Source organism: Mya arenaria, chromosome 11 (assembly GCF_026914265.1).
Source record: "Mya arenaria isolate MELC-2E11 chromosome 11, ASM2691426v1".
NCBI classification, from domain to species: Eukaryota; Metazoa; Mollusca; class Bivalvia; order Myida; family Myidae; genus Mya; species Mya arenaria.
This window is the reverse complement of record NC_069132.1, coordinates 41,619,604-41,636,427: the sequence shown is the minus strand read 5'-3', so window position 1 is coordinate 41,636,427 and position 16,824 is coordinate 41,619,604. Positions and strand designations below refer to the sequence as shown.

The following is a 16,824-nucleotide window of genomic DNA, read 5'->3' as shown; positions in this document are numbered from 1 at the left end:
GACTACGTTTTTACCAGATCACTTGTCTTTCAAAATTTTGTATCAATCATGAATAAAAACACGAAATGAGATATGTTATTATTATATGTATATTTTACAACGGTTGAAAAACGGGCATGAAGCTGTTGAAATATCTCATTTAGAACTTGCAACGCGTGCACAAATTGGAAGAAGAACGTTTAAAATTGTTTGATGTCAACTGGTAAGGACTTGTATTATTTTTCATCAACCATTCGGTTTGATTACTTGGCACATTTGAAACTTTTTTGCAAATATTTCCTATACATGTAGTTACTTGGTTGAATATAAAATCAAATTTGTCTTTTAATAATATATAATACAGAAAGTGAGATATTCAATCAATATACTTTCGATATAATCTCATTTTATTTTAAATAAAAAAAATACACAAGCATCGTATTTTAAGTATTATATCAATCAATAATGCGTGTTATGATATATGCTATAGCACACAAAACATGTATACATAATGTTTGCACTAATTGTGTTGACATAAACAGATGAGCATAGCTGACTTCGTTTTTACCAGATCACTTGTCTCATAATTTTGTATCAATCATAAATCAAAACACGAAATGAGATATGTAAATTGTTAATTAAGGAATGAATTGTAGGATTAATGTCGTTATCGGGGTATGGACGCAATTGGGCTAGTCAAAGTGTGTGGAGACATCAACCACGAAATTCATTACTTATATTCACACCAATAGTTCATTATTTCATTCAATATTTGTTAAAAAAATACTTCATTTCATTTAAGAAAACCTTTCAGTTATCCTTTCTTACCCATTTTGTAAATAGATCGACCCGACTGTAACTGGAAACCTTTTTTTTTAAATGCCGTCACAATAACGCGGGAAAAGATCAACCACTTGAAATCACTTTTAAACGTAAAATTGAAACACCTTTGGCAACAATACATTTAAAATATAATTAATTGACAGTTCCTAAAACAGTCCGTCTGATTGGAGCTTTTGTCACTAAGTTCCGGTGAAATGACATATTTGTCGCTAGGTAGGTTCACTGTCGTATTACCATTTTCTTCGTTCATCTTGATGATATATTGTTCAGCACTATATAAAATAATTGCCACTGAAAGCCAAATGATCGCCTATTTAACCTTTGTGCTCAATGTCGCTTTGTCTTTCACATATTAATAATGCATGATGCTTTGCCTTCGTATTATTCCAACACATAGATTGAGTACACAAACTAAATAATTGTTATAAAGTTTGAATAAGTTAAACCAGTGTGTAAAAGTAAACGTTTATTAACCATTTGGTTTGGAGTTTTCTAGAAGTACAGTCTTTGGAACAATAATTCAAACATGAAAATACTGTAAAGATTATCGTATGCATGTTTCACCGTTAGTTTGCATCCTTTTAAAACTAAACATCAATCCAAGAAATAAATCGTCTGGAAAATAACACGTGCAATCCATTAAGATTTGGCTTGTTTGAGTTTGCACTTTTTACAATTGATCCAGTTCTCTGGCTAAATAGTTATCATAAGTATGACAAAAGCACATACAATCCTCAATTCGTAAATATTTACCTTTGGCACTTTAAGAATTGTTTCATACTCCAATTTAGTTTTATAATTTATACGATCACGTTACCAGTTCATTATTTATCAATATCCGAAACAATAAAGTGGTGGAGTATTTTTACAGCTCAAGTAGACATTAAAGTTCTCGCGTATGGTATGAATAAAGCAGAGCTATCTAAGCCCGATAAAAAACGGACACTCGTGAATGTTATGCAATAAGATGGGGGGTTTTCGTATGGCGTCATCGCATTGCCCTTTTGTTGTCTTTCGAAAACATTGACAATGCCATCAGTCCATTATAATTAACTCGTTAACATGCCTTAAGAAAAACACCTTGTTTTAATCTTTCAACTCTTTAAATTAGCTATTCTCAGCCTCGCGTCTATCAGCAAGTGATCTTTCGAAGGCGTCTTTTCAACAAGCGTACGAAACATTATCTTTAAAATATAAACACTATTAGAGGTTAACTATTATTCTAAGCATATCTTATAACATATAAGGAAAAATGATTCGAAAAAAAATTACTTTCTCCATGGGCTCGTTTGAAGTTAGCTGCTAAAAATAACCTCAGATGTATATGGACGGTTTACAATGTCAGAATTCTTGACATTTAACTCTGCGTCAAGTAGATCGCGTAGTAATTTCAATTAAGCAGCACCCATGACATTACTAATAAGAATCTTTATTTATGCAATAATACTCTTCAACGGGAATCGATTTAAATTTAGAAAAACACATAACACATTGAGGCACTAAAACTAATTAATATTATTATTATTAATTTCACATATTTATCGAGCTAATAACTACTTTGGCGTATTTAGATCGAATGTTTAAAACATAAATGATTTATAAAACTGCTTATAATGTCAATTTGTAATGACTTCGCTTATTTTTATTCCGAGTTCCAATAACATTACAGTAAAAATACCATTGTTTCCAAATAGTCGAAAGGGCAATGGTGTTGACTCAAGAGCTTTCGGCTTTACTCTGATAAAAGTTGATTGGAGGAATTTGCTCAACTCATGAAGATATTAAAAAGGGTAGAAAATAATGTATTTCTCTCGCATCGAATACGCCGCAAATGAGAAAGATGTTTTCAAAAGTTGAAATGTTTGGCCTTTCCAAGTATATCTAATATTTGTTCAATGTAAAATGTTGATATTATGGTGTAAGTAATGTGCATTGTATTTCATGAAAAAGACATAAACATACATAATGGTAAACGGCAAATAATACGACATACTTCCATGTCCATTGTTGTTACCACGGTCAAGATGGAGAAGAAATTAGAAAAAGGGGAAAAAATAACCAAAAAACAAAAAGGTCAATATTACTTTTAACTTGAATGTGTAACTGGTTAATCATCGAATCACTCTTTGATATCACCTAAAAAGCAGATAATTACTTTTGGAGCACCCTTCAGAACTGTTTTCTTTCATTATATATCTTGATTCATATGTTCGATTGCGAAATTATTAAGCAAGTCATTTGTGAATCAATAAACTACACAGTAAGATTTTATTACAATGATACCTCATGTGTTTTGGCAAACAGTACTGAAATTTTGCATTCCGAACTGCTATCACAATATCATAAATAACAAAAGGAAAGTGAGCTATATAGTAACAGAATTATGTTATAAATTGATTACCAAAAGCTGAGAAAACATTTAAACAGACGCATCACACAGCACAAATAATGTGCAAGTTTACGTCCCTGACAACATACGTAATAATGTAACAGTTTAAGTAAAAGAAATACGTCTAGAGGTAGTTTCTTTATCTTAGACTTAGAAGGAAAAATAAAGTGACTTTGTTTCCATGAATGAAATATAAGCCATGTACTTGTATCAACTGCTACACTATTGTAGCGAAACATATTTTTATTCGTGGCCTTTTTTTATTGGACATCTATCTGTCACCAAAAGGGTTCATTATAGTGTGCGCCCTGATTTCCGCTCGAAAGGCATTTTTTAACAATTAACAGAAATCGAACACATGTTAATATTATAAAGAATTTTGTTAACAATTATTGGCTTGGTTTTATTTTAAACGCAAATAGGACTTTCTTAGCAATTACAACACAAATTACAAAGTAGCGAAGGACTACTGAAACATTCTTCGAACGCCTACTTTGAACCGATCTGCATTCATCACATGAACGAGCAGACTGCTCATTGATAGCAACCGATTTATTTATGGATACAAAAAACAAAGCCAAATTACTTTAAGACCTCCATGCCTTTGAATAGACAAAAACACTTTCAAATATTTTTATTGAATTGTGTAAATAGTTACACTCGGACGTTGACTTATACATACATGTAATTATACATTACTGTTTATCTTACATACTATTCGAACATAATATCAGATATATATTCGAGGGTAAAAAACGTTTTCATGTTTTTCAGGAAATCTTATTATGTAGTAAAAAAGATACAAGAAGCAAATAATAATTGCCTGCACTTATTAACAAACACAAAAAACAAAACGATATTTTGAAATAATACGTATTGCTGATCAAGACAGTTAACCATTATATCCAAATTACTACAATACTATAATGCAGTTTATGAATTTAATCCGTTAAGTCGAACGAAAAACTGAATGACTCTTTAACCCCTAAAACCACCGGTATATAACATATAACACCCCAGCTACTGGAAATAACACAAGGAAATATAATTCTCAAAAGTTTAATCGTAGAAAATTGTATTGCAAGGTGACTTTCAAATATTATATCAATTCAATGGTAATGCCAAAAGACGGTTCTCTGTCATAGAGGAACATACCATTCATCTTCTCCCCTTCGAGTTATGCTGTTGTAATGCAAGCCGGAGTGGGAAACATCTTAGGAAGAAGATCGTCAGTATGTATATTGCTTTCATCGCCTAACCTAAATGTAACAAGATATACAGGGCTTCTGGTGGCAATAATTGGCTGATATTCAAGCGCATTCTGATCATGTTTGCTCCTAATTTATAAACACTGAAGATAACTTTATAGTGTAAAATATACGGAATATACGTGTAAGGTGGAAACCACAATTTAACCCCTCTCTCACTGCCAAATCAAACTTCAACGCGCACTCGGTTTTCGCAAACAATTACACGCGCCTTTATGAAAGCACTGCCAGTGACTGTCATTTAATATTACAATAAGGCTACACACACATACAGAACACATATTTGTTTCATTGTTAGATTGCAATAAATTTTTCAAAGTACTCACGTGAAGCAGGTATTTTTAATTCGACATTGACATAACAAGAAGTATGAATTATTGCAGAACGTTTCTGGACAAATGTACTTTATAAAGGCTGCTTTTTATAATGATGCCAAGTATTGGAATGAAATATTATTATCATAAACTTATACAATCATAGTAAAGTGTGATTATAAGTTTTTTTTAACTTGTCAGGGCTTTATGACATGACTTGAATGTGTTTTTGACTATATTTGCAAATATTTTCATAAAAATAAAATGAAGGCATAATGGCATCCACAATTACAATTATTCTCTTAGATCCGACTTCCATTATGCACGCCTGAATTCATCTAAAGACCTTGCAAGTTTACAGGAATGTAGTTGTCTTAATGGATTCCTCTTTTTCTAAGTGAGAGAGGTCTGCATTTGAACAAACAGAAACACCTGTGTTCATTGTAATGGATTAACTTTGAGAGACAAATTTCCAAGAAAACTAACTTAAAAAAAAAAATCACTTACTTGTAAAAAACATTTGCTGTTAATAAAGTCAACGTCAGGTGAGATAATTTGACACTAACGGTTATAATGACTTATTATTAATTCCATCGAAATTAAATAGAAAAATAGTTCTAACTAGCAAAAAATAGAGATACCATTTTATCCCTTGATATACAATGATGAAACAGTAATTGTCACTAAAAAATAATTTCATTACTTGTGCACAAAATATATCTAAATGTCTATGTACGATTAATTAAAATGTGACACAATTGTGGTGTTTGTTTATGACACTCATTTCAACTTAATAAAAAGTCTCTCGAAACAATTTTCAGAATGGATTGAATTTTCTACTTAAAATAAAAAGTGAAATCAATTGCAAACGAAGATAATAAATGTTATATGTTCCGTTTTCTGCTACCAATTCAAAATGTATATTGTCAATATTCTGCGCCATTAAGCATTTTTCACAATTGATTTTAGCGCACCTAAGCACTTTGTGCTCGAAGCCCATTGTCCGTCGTCAAGAGTTTCCTACAAACAATTCCCCTCCTCACAGGAATGTTGCTTGGATGGTTCTCTTCAATATATAATTATTTTTCCATGTAGAAAATCTTCTTCTTAGTAACCGTTGGAAAGATTTCAAAAATTCACAGAAATGTACTTAAGGAGACCGTTTTTTTCTCGTGAAATACAAACACGTTATTCCTTCAAGCCATGTTGGTGCGTAAAAAAACTTGGCCAACAGTTGACAAGGCTAGTTTAAATTTTTTGACTATATAGACAAGTTTGAACAAAGTTTTCTTGAACCGCTTGCGAGGTTTTTGAAATAATTTCTCAAAAATATTTGTAAGATAAAGACCCTTATCACATTCATTTAAGCCATGTTGGTTCGTTTAAAACTTTGCCGACAGGGAGGGTAGGCTAGTTTTCACTTTTTAACTAAATTGCAATTTTTATAACTAAATGTCGAAGCACAAAGGATGACGAACACTTGCTCTAAGATAAAAGCACCTTTCATCGCACCTTGCACAACTGAAACATGTTTGGTACACACTAATTACGAATACATTGCGTACTTCATATATCGGATGGCTATAGTACAGTAATAATTGAATAACAACTAGTGGCCCAAATCAGTCCCGTGTAACCAATCAATTTGACATCAAATGCAGAACTATTCTCTTTTCGGTTGATTGATTAGATGAACGAGGTTTGTATTTTATAAACTTCGTGATCTATTTTTTCAGCCTTGTATTACTGTTCGATCCATCCTGATCGATAACTTTACTTGAATGTTTTTCTGATTATATTTCTTAAAGTTACACTGTTGAATATGATATTATATTTGTGTCCCTTTCGCAATATTACGTCCATTAAAATCAAACTCTTTCGCAAGGCTTTATATATACCATGCTACATAAACCATATCAGGTATCTAATCAATACACTTTTGATACAATTTCATTTTAATTTTCATCAACTATCAACAATTATCGACAAATCACAAGAATTTAACGTTTTAACAATATTATTGAATACAAAGTGTACATATTATGTAATATCACATAATGTGTCAAATAATTGACATTTAAGACTCCGCTTAAGACTGAAAAAAAATGCTTTCATTATGTTTGTAATTATTAGTTTAAAACATAAAATAAGATATTGTAACATAATATGTATAAGTTAAGACTGTTGAAAACCAGCTTAAAGCTGTTCCTGTCCTTTAAACGAAAGTACAAGCAGATAGAAAAGGATATACAGTTGTAAAAAATAAATATCGCTTTTTAAATCGTGAGGGAAACATGCAAAGACTCTACATAATGTTTGTTAAATAGGACATTCAAGTGTAAAATAATGACAAAGAAACGATTGCAATATTTTATATTTTAGCAGAAGCTGCACGTGCAAATGAACTTCCGGTTCTCCGCACGGGATTCCTTTCACATTCACCCATCAATATTTTCTTGTACGCCATCCTGAAGTTAGTGTCCATCAATGTGTACACTACAGGGTTGCAACAGTACAACACCCAAGCAAACATAGTTGTCCAAATGTGGTGAATAGGGTGTTTGAAACCTTTGTCAGTCACGTTTAAAACAAAGTAGGGAAAGGTACCGAGGAAAAATATTAAAAATATACACATCATCATTGTTGACATTCGTATTGCTTTTGACTGGGGAGAGTTGCCCTTCCATCGACTAACACGTTTTAAACTTCTATAAGCGGTACATCCTATGCGAGCGTAGCAGTATATGATAAAAAGACACGGTACAATAAAACCAGCGGTTACCATGACAACTCTGTTACTTTGGTCAGCCTTTTTGTCAAATGTACAGGAGAGAATCTGGGACTGAAATTGGAATGCACCCCATACTCGAGCCGTAGGTGGAATGGTGAAAACCAAGGGCAACACCCAACAAACTACAAGAGAAGTGACGAGTTGTCGGTTTTCTGACATATATCTGTACTTGTTGATATAGACGACATTTAGAAACCTGTACAATGCGATGGCAGCTAAATGTGTCATTATCACTCCAGTGAGAGTATAACGAATTCCTCCTGCTGCAGAGCAGAAATCCTGTGCTATGTTGTGAGATTTCCTATGGAATATCACCGCTTGCATCGACATGATTAGCGAGCAGTACAAAAATCCAGCGAAGCTGAGACTGCCTATTAAGATACAGTTGACGCTGTATCTGAGGCTAGTGAATAGTATGGCAATCACGGTTATTAAATTTCCAAAGCTGCCGACTAAACTCAGAATGATGGCCACGGCTTCCAGAACAACAAGAGTCTCATGTTCAAAGCACCACCATTCAAAACAGTCTGTCCCATTGTTGCTTCCGTCGCGAAGCTCTGGTGAAATGAGATAGTTGTCGCCGGAAATGTTCACTGTCTTATTACCATCTCCCATGTCCATCTTGATTATAGATAGTTAGGTAATTATATAGCAAAATTGTCTCAGACAGCAGTTAATTTTGCCATATGATCGCCTATTAATATAGGTGATTAATGTAGCATTGTCTTTTCACATATTAACTATTTCCCTTCGTTCCTTTCCAAGAAACTTTTAATGTATGAATTGTTCCAATGCGAAATAAGGTTGAATACGTTTTAATCACGTATCTTAAAGTGTACGTTTATACACTTTAGAAGTGAGGTCTTTTGAATCAAATTTCAAACATCCGAAGGTTTATCCTATGTGTGTTTCACAGTAAGTTTATGATTTTTATGTTGAATGGATCAAACGCCTATCCATTGAAACATCTCAACATTAGCATGTGTAATCAATTAAGATTTGGCTTGTTAAACAGTTTCATTCGAGTTCGCTGTTTACCAAGTGAAACAATACTCTGGTTGAACATTAATCATTAGTATGGCAAATATAATTCTCAATTTGATACTTACTATTAAAATGTTATGCCTAGCATATGCCAACATGAATTCACCTTTTTCAAGAATCTCAATATCTCAAACCATTATAATGGTGAAGCATCTTAACAAGGCAATTTTACGACTAAGAACAAAGAACAGTAATGCAAGCAGGGTAAATAATTGGCAAAAGCGTTTCAAATATTCCCGTTCGAATATTCCAGATGTGTTTATTCAAAGCGTTTCGGAAACAAACGAATTTTCCTAAATTCCAGGATTCTTTCAAGAATAGCACTAACGGTAGTTAGTTTCATATAATTGTTTTTTGCAGTTTACAGTTGGCTTTCTGTTTGTCTGTTCTTAAGTTGTCCTCCTGGCGGTCACTGTTTCCCTCGGTCTTGTTTCAGATCGCACTAGCCATGGAATACTGCAAAGTACATAAACAAGGTATTAGGTTATATATATATATATATATATATATAAAACATACATGTAAAAACACTCTTATTTCTTCTTTTTGCAACTTCAGAGTAAAGGGTAGTTCGTTTTAAACATGTGTTCGTTAGGATTTAGGGCTGATAAGGCATCCGATCTTGATTTCATTATGATTTATACGTTTTGCTTTAGTTGCTAGTCTGAACGTGTTTATTTTTGTACTTGCTCATATATTTTGGAGTTTGTATTAAGAGTTTTGGTATCATATGATGTATGTTTTGCTTCTACAAAATCCTAGATCAAGTACTTGATGGCAAATATCAATTTTCAATATAGCAATTTGATATTTTATAAACTATGTTACGCAGTTTTGGGAAACCATATCTGTAAGAGTTAAGGGAGTAAAATGAACAGTACATTCCTAACATACACCAACTCAAAAAGGTTCGGTAAAAGACGAAAACTCCCTTTTGTCATGTAATAAATGATTATTTCTTTCCTTAAAAGCGTCAATGTATTGCCCGTTTTCCTGTCTTCCGAATGGCAATGCAAACGCATTGTTTATCAATATTTAAGATCAGTTCATTACAACTAAGTCGTAAATATAAAATGAAAAATGGCTGAAGTGGATATGAGAGGACATGATTTGTCTATCATTTATTTTCGTTGTGGCCGATTTGCCAAACCTCATTGGCATCTCTTAGATGGTTTCCCTATATTTAACACTTCCTTACTTCAAAGCAATCCACAACAACATTTGAACAAACCAATAAACTTAAACGGTTTTGTGATTAATATCATATTTTATCGAGCGAAAAATTGCTATGGCCTATTGAGATCGCATGATTAAACTCGATTGATATATAAACTTGCTTATCATGTCAATTAATAATGACTTTGCATATTTGTTTAACAAGTTTCAATTACGTTACAGTAACAACGCCATCGTTTCAAAACAGTCGGAAAGGTTATGGTGTTACCGCAAGGGTTTGTAAAAAACGTATGGCTTTTCGTCTTTGGGGCTTTTATGAAGAAAGAGTTCACTATAATCTAGTTTAAAAAGCATGTGTATTCGCATTTGAAAAAAAAAACATCAGTGAAACAAATAAGAAAAAAAAAGTTGGATGAAAAGTAAATAACATTTTAAGACACAAACACCGAAATTTGATACATGTGAGTTATTGACTGAACTCTAATAAAAGTTCCTTGCTCAATTCCTACTCACACTGAAAACGCACCAAATACTGTGATTTTTTTACACTTTGACAAGCATGAGCCTTAAAATGACAATGAAGTTTTCCTAATTTGGAATATTTGGCCTTTCCAAATATCAAATATTTGTTCAATGTAAAATGTTGACATTATGGTGTAAGTGGTTGGTGTTTGTATATTACGGAAAAAAGGCAAAACAAATATTCAGTTTAACATCAATGTATTACTAGATGCATAGTGATGAATGGCATTCTGATCCGACAAACTTTCAAATCCATTTGTTATCACGGTCAAGACGAAAATAAAAATAGAAGAAAGGGGAAAAAACATAAGGTCAGTGTTGATTTTAACAAAAACTGTTTAACTGAATATTCATGGAAGCACTCATTAAAATCATATAAATGGCAGATTATTTTTTTTGAAGAATTCAAGTTAATTTGCAAAAGTATTTATCACGTCATTTTCGAATCAATAAACAACATAATTAGTTTTCTTAACAATGCTACTTGATGTGTTTTGGCAAATAATACTGCATCAGTCTGGCATTCCTGCCATTCCTGCCATGAAAACTGCTATAACAATATCATAAATAATTAGAAAGTAAGCTACATTGTACCAGAAGTATTTTCGCAATTTTCCCAAGTCGGGTAACAATAGATTACTCTTACTCTCAGTGGCTCATTTCTGAAAGTACATTTTTTGTATTAGACTGATGATTTGGTATGTGTATCCAAGTGAAAGATATTTCATTTGACCTTATTATTTCACTATCAAGATAAAAAAAATTTAAATCATTTTGTCAACTTTTGATGAATTCTCCAAACCATATTTGTTATTCTCTTAAATTGTACTTTTGGTGCCAATTGTTATTTGCAATCTACACTAGTTCGAAAGGCACTGCTCAGTGTTACATGTTGTTTTTTCATAGTTTCAAAACGTGGTTCATTAAAATCAAGCAGGTCATGGTTCGGGCGGGTGGGGGACGATAATCTCAACTATGATAGTGAATAACTTAAGTTCAGGTTGACATATTGTGACCACACTTGGTATATAGTAAACGTTTGTGGAGACATTTAATGGGATTGTGTTTGTGGCTCGTAGGGTTAAAGTCAATGACAATTTGTTAAAACTGAATATTTTTAGTTTCAATTAACATATTTTGGTATAAAGGGAGACTTTCCATATTATTGCATTTCGTTTCATTAGGTTACTGTGACAAAAAAGGAAAACAAAATTATTAAAACTAAATATCATTAGATTTCGTTGACATATGTAAACATATCGCAGCTACCATTTTCAATGTGAATGAGGTAAAATACTAGCTTAATCACATCATGTATACGAAATAGCTTTTCTGCATTATGACACGTAGCGTGTTTCCGCACATGCCTCAAAAGTATGACATAGCTGAAAACACATCATAATTAAACGTTACTGAAAGCGTGGCGTCCCTTTCCCCTAACATGCCAAAAATGTATGCCGTAGCTGAAAACACATATTGATTAATGGTTACTGAATGAAAGCATCGGGTTTCTTCAGGGCAAACAAAGCGGCTATGGTGGCGCACATGCAACCCAAATATTTTACTTGTCCGTCGCGTCCGAGAACTACATTGTCCGTACCTTAATAGCATATTCGTATGTTAAAGTGTTTATTATAAACCATAAATAAATCATGTTGTCTAGTTCTAGCATCCATACCATAATTATTATATATTTTTTATGTTTGATACACATTTTAACAGTTTAATATAAAACAGGTTCCAAAAGGGTACACTAGTTCGCTGAAAGACTTGAGCAAATCATTACAAACTGACAAACACAGTTAAAATGAACGAATTCACCACAAAAAGAAACTTCAAATACCCCCACCTCTTTCGTTTACGCAACCCCTATTATGCTTTGATGAATATAGAATGTGACGTCCGTCAGGAACCCGATTTGGCAAAACGTCAGCGTGGAATTAAATTAAGTTATCGGACTATGCTATGCAGATCTTAAGCCAAAAAAGTCTGACAAGCAAATCAAAGAGCGACTTAGCGAGAGAGTGCCACGTGAAATATATTTAACTATCGATTTCATTGATTTTTACTAAAGAAACTTAATTCCGTCCGCAGGAAACCCTATCTCAAAAAAATACTTAATCCAGTATCAGGCTTATACGAAAAGTTAATTTCGGAAAAGAATCTTACCCGTGCATACACTGAATATAGAGTTGTTCAGTATTGCTTTTTATGGCAATATGTCGGAGATAGTGTAAAAAATACACAAAAAAATACTAGGTTTGATTGCGTTTTCCTAGTTCGCATAGAACAGTTTCAGCAGGTGCGCGTGACGAACGTTCCAACCACTCAATCACTGTATCTTTACATCACAGGGGAGTATCACGTGATCGCTATAATACATCGGCCGAACAAAATGGCGAATAATTCGCCTGCTTCAACGTATAATTTCGGCATTTACGGATGGTGAATATTAAGGATCTTTAGAATAGTACGGACATTGTATTCGCTTTAAAAATTGTCCAGAACTTTTGTTAAACACGGAACTGTCACTTGGAAATTACAACGAAGTATGCATTTGCAAATTTAATCAATATGTTGTAGACATTTGTTTTATAGACCTGCTTTTTGTGCTAAAACACACGGAATTCAGACTTATACGGACAATGTACGCACCGAAATAAAATCTGTATCGAGTTTCAGGCTTAAACTAAGCAAACCTCCGAAAAACCAAAAACACGCGAATAAACTGTGTTACAATGCGGGTACTCTGCGCCTATTCTAAAGATTCTACCTTAAAACTCACCATCCTTAAATGCCAAATTTATACGTTGAAGCGGGCGAATTATTCGCCATCTTGTTCGGCCGATGAACTAAAGCGATCAAGTGATACTCATCTATGATACATACGCATCAATCAGCACAGAAATGTGTTATTATGTCCCTGATAAATTTGGAAGAGTGAAAAGAATACGGTGTCGTATGGTACTTTCGTTATCTTATGCTTGGAAGGGAGAAAGTTTTGCCTGGTATTAGTTTGTCCTTGCACGCAATATAAGCCAATCTTTTTACAATTAAAAAAATCATACACATGTGAACCATTTAATATTAAATCATAGCCCTTGTAACAAATGTTCTCTCGTTTACTCTTATTGACTAGTTTTATAAAACAAGACATTCTAAAAAGAAGAAGAAGACGAATTCTGCGAGCGCCTTATCCTAATCGTGTGCCCATGACGTGACCAAACTGCATTAATACCAACCGATTTAAGTTGAGTACAATGTATGTTCCCATTCAAATATTATATCATCATATATTATTCTCTGTCATCAGCCCGTTTTTTTTTTAAGATGAAAAAAATAATTCATCTCCTACAACGTTTATTCTTGCTGATGGGCACTTCGGAATGAGAGTCGGGATGGAGAACATCTAAGAAAGAAGATAGGTTATAATTGTCAGTAATTCCATTGTTTTCAGCGGTTAACCTTGCGGTAACAAAGACATACGGGGCTTCCGGTGGCAATATTTCGATGTTATTTATGCGCATTCTGATCATGTTCGCTCTAAATTTTTATCACTAATGGTTGCCTAATAATCTCGTTAATTCAGTTTTTGAGTTACCCGCATTAGCAACAGGTGTAATCTATTACATTATGCGATAATGTTGAGTTTGATTTGAACTGGATTCATTATCATATGATTTCCGGAAATTAAGAGATTTGTCTTTTAAACAGTAAAATAACAAAATGCTGTTTTTACTTCAGCGCGTGCTGTGAAAAATTTCAACGACGTCATTATTTCCTCATACATTTCGGCGTGCTTTTCTGAAAGAACTTCTATTAACTGTCATTTTATTTGTTTCAGTGTAAGAATTGTAATATATTTCACGGAGTGCTCACTTACAGACAGCCTTTTTATTAGGTTGGCAGTCAGAAGAACATACAGAAAAGAGAGGTAGCATAGAAGGAATGTAAACGGTGCCAAGGAAAGTGCGAGCAACTGCGATCGCTTATAATAAGCATTGTCAAAACATTATGATTGAAGTATTATTACAGAAATCTTCTAGCCACATGTACCTATTACCTGGAAAAATATTTCAAAAAGACAGCTATTCATCTCCAGTTTAAAATATTCTGATAATAAATTTCTGTTTATTAGTGTCTTACTCCCAAATACGATTTACCACAATTGATACTATTGTTTTAATATTCCAAAAAGGATTAATAAATGTAAAAAAAACAATGGTTCTTATGAAGAATACCAAGTTAAATTTGAAAGAAATGAGCACAAAACACGGTATTTCTACCTTATGTGACTATAGTAGACCACAGTAAATCTTTTAGCATTCACCGATCATTTAATATGTTTGCACTTTCTGCTATTAGATACACGGTTACAATCTTGTTATCATCTTGTTATCAGTAATTAATTTTTTCCATAAATGCATTATTTAGTAATTAGTTAAAGGTGTATCAGTCAAAGTTGATATTTGTTTTGCATGTGAATTGATTTTGAATAAGAGTGTCACTTTAAACGTTTTATACTTTCGTCACTTTTTGTGTTTTTCTTCACTATATTTGATTATATTCTCAACACTAAATACTTTCGACTATTCCCTGAACTCAGACATGCATTATAAACTCCTGAGTGTATATAAATACAATGAAAATGTACTATAATGTAGTTGTTTAAACAGACTTCTACTTCATATAAAATGTTGGCAAGGTGCGCCCACACTATTTTGTGTAGATGGTCAAAATTGGACTAATTTAGTGTTAGGTGCATTCGCCAGAATCGATTTACATACAATTAATGAACGGAAAATGTTTCAGATCCTTATTGTCATTGGCCAACATATAAATGAATACACTTTCCTATATACCTTTTACTACTTAAACTATTTTAACAAGTTTCCTTGGTGGAAAATAGATTGACTGAAATTTACTGCATAAAACGATATGTTGTTGCGTTTGTCAAAATTGAACTGAGTTAAATTAATCAAGAAAAAATTGAAAAATCCTTGATTGTCATTGGTCCTAACAAAAATGTAACCACCACAGTTAAAGAAGGCTGCATTTGAACATACAGACATACAAGCATTAATTGTGATGCATCAAACAAAGAAGCAGAAATAATCGTTTCGCTTTCACCCTTCCGTATACGAGAATGAAGTTGACTTTTGTCGATATTGTTGTGTTTTTTTTTAATTTCGTGTAAAACATATAACTTATTCGCTTTATGCTTTAAAATGTTACAGAGTCATGGTGTTCTTTGTGCAACTCAGTTCAATTTGATCAACAGTATCTCGAAACATTTTTTGTCAGAATTGATTGAACTTTCTTCCGATAATGAACAGCAATCCATTGAAATGTATTAAATGTTATTAAGTCCCGTCTTATGTTACCAAACCACAAATCATATCATAAATATATTTATATTGTGAATATTCAACACTTATTACAATTTTCTCGCAATGTAATTTTAGGGACTAAACACTGTAAATAATGTATAATTAAGAAGAATAATCAACCTGACTTTTTTATAAAAATACAAAAAAAATACTGATTAGCTGTATTTACTTTCAATGGCATTCGATTTGGTAGTTAATAAACGGTTCAAGACATTTCTGAACAGAAATAAAGATAAAGCTTTGACAATAGATATAGTAAGAAAAATTACCGCCATAGACATATATTCCAATTTTAGAACACAAGTTTACATCCTCCTATCGAACCGCTGCAATACACAACTAAGTCTAAAAGCATTTTATTTCAAACATCGACATTTTCTTGTAAATTTAAATTCAAACGTTCCAAAAACAATTCAGAATATGCTTCATTAGCAAGATGTATATCGAATTTTACCAGCATGGTTTATAATGGCTTACCAGCTTTGTCTGTTTCAGAACAAATCTTTTAATTATATCCTCCCTGTAAATTACCCCATCTAGTGGCAGCGTTCTGTGCGCTTTCATTGGTTTTTATACGACTATATGTGGGCGGAGCGGTGTGCTTAGTCTAACAATCTGTCGAGAACGATATTCTGCCTTGACAGTTAAATAAACTAACCATTGCAAACGCGGGCCATGTGCTACAGATTTCTACAACGTAATAATTTGTTAACATGATGATGTAATTTAGAAATGATAAGAATTGTTTTAAGGAAAGTTAATTTTGCTTATAATCCTACTCTTCCATAATTTTCAATCGTTTGTGTTTTAATGGCAGATCTCGCGGTTTTACGAGTCAATGAATTTATGTTAAACTGCATTTTAGTCTGTTTTTCCCTGACAGTTAATCATTGCAAGTCTGTTACTTCCGGATAATAATAGATACATATTTTGAAAGACTACTTCCAGATTGTGTTTTTCATATCTCGTTGTTGTGTTGAAAGAAACGTATTTATTCTAATATGCAATTTAGTAATATTACTAAGTTGTTTTTTATTTAAGATATGTTATAAAATGGCTGATATTCCGTTATACAAATTAAAAAATAGTTTTTGGAGAAGGTATTTTG

At 32.7% G+C, this 16,824-nt stretch overlaps 1 protein-coding gene across 2 annotated transcripts; it reads right to left on the bottom strand.

The window, feature by feature from the left end:
• Positions 1-6,742: 6,742 nt before the first annotated feature.
• Positions 6,743-16,249, bottom strand: LOC128208002 (G-protein coupled receptor moody-like). 2 transcript variants are annotated; one of them, XM_052911250.1, is made up of 3 exons: positions 16,194-16,232; positions 15,986-16,042; positions 6,743-9,084 (listed from the first exon to the last, which is right to left on the bottom strand). In XM_052911250.1, the coding sequence occupies exon 3, from the start codon at positions 8,203-8,205 to the stop codon at positions 7,165-7,167; it is 1,041 nt and encodes a 346-aa protein (XP_052767210.1). In that variant the 5' UTR covers positions 8,206-9,084; positions 15,986-16,042; positions 16,194-16,232; the 3' UTR covers positions 6,743-7,164. The 2 variants fall into 2 exon arrangements, with proteins under 2 accessions (XP_052767210.1, XP_052767209.1); XM_052911249.1 differs by lacking the exon at positions 15,986-16,042 and having other exon boundaries at positions 16,194-16,249.
• Between the last annotated feature and the right edge of the window lie 575 nt (positions 16,250-16,824).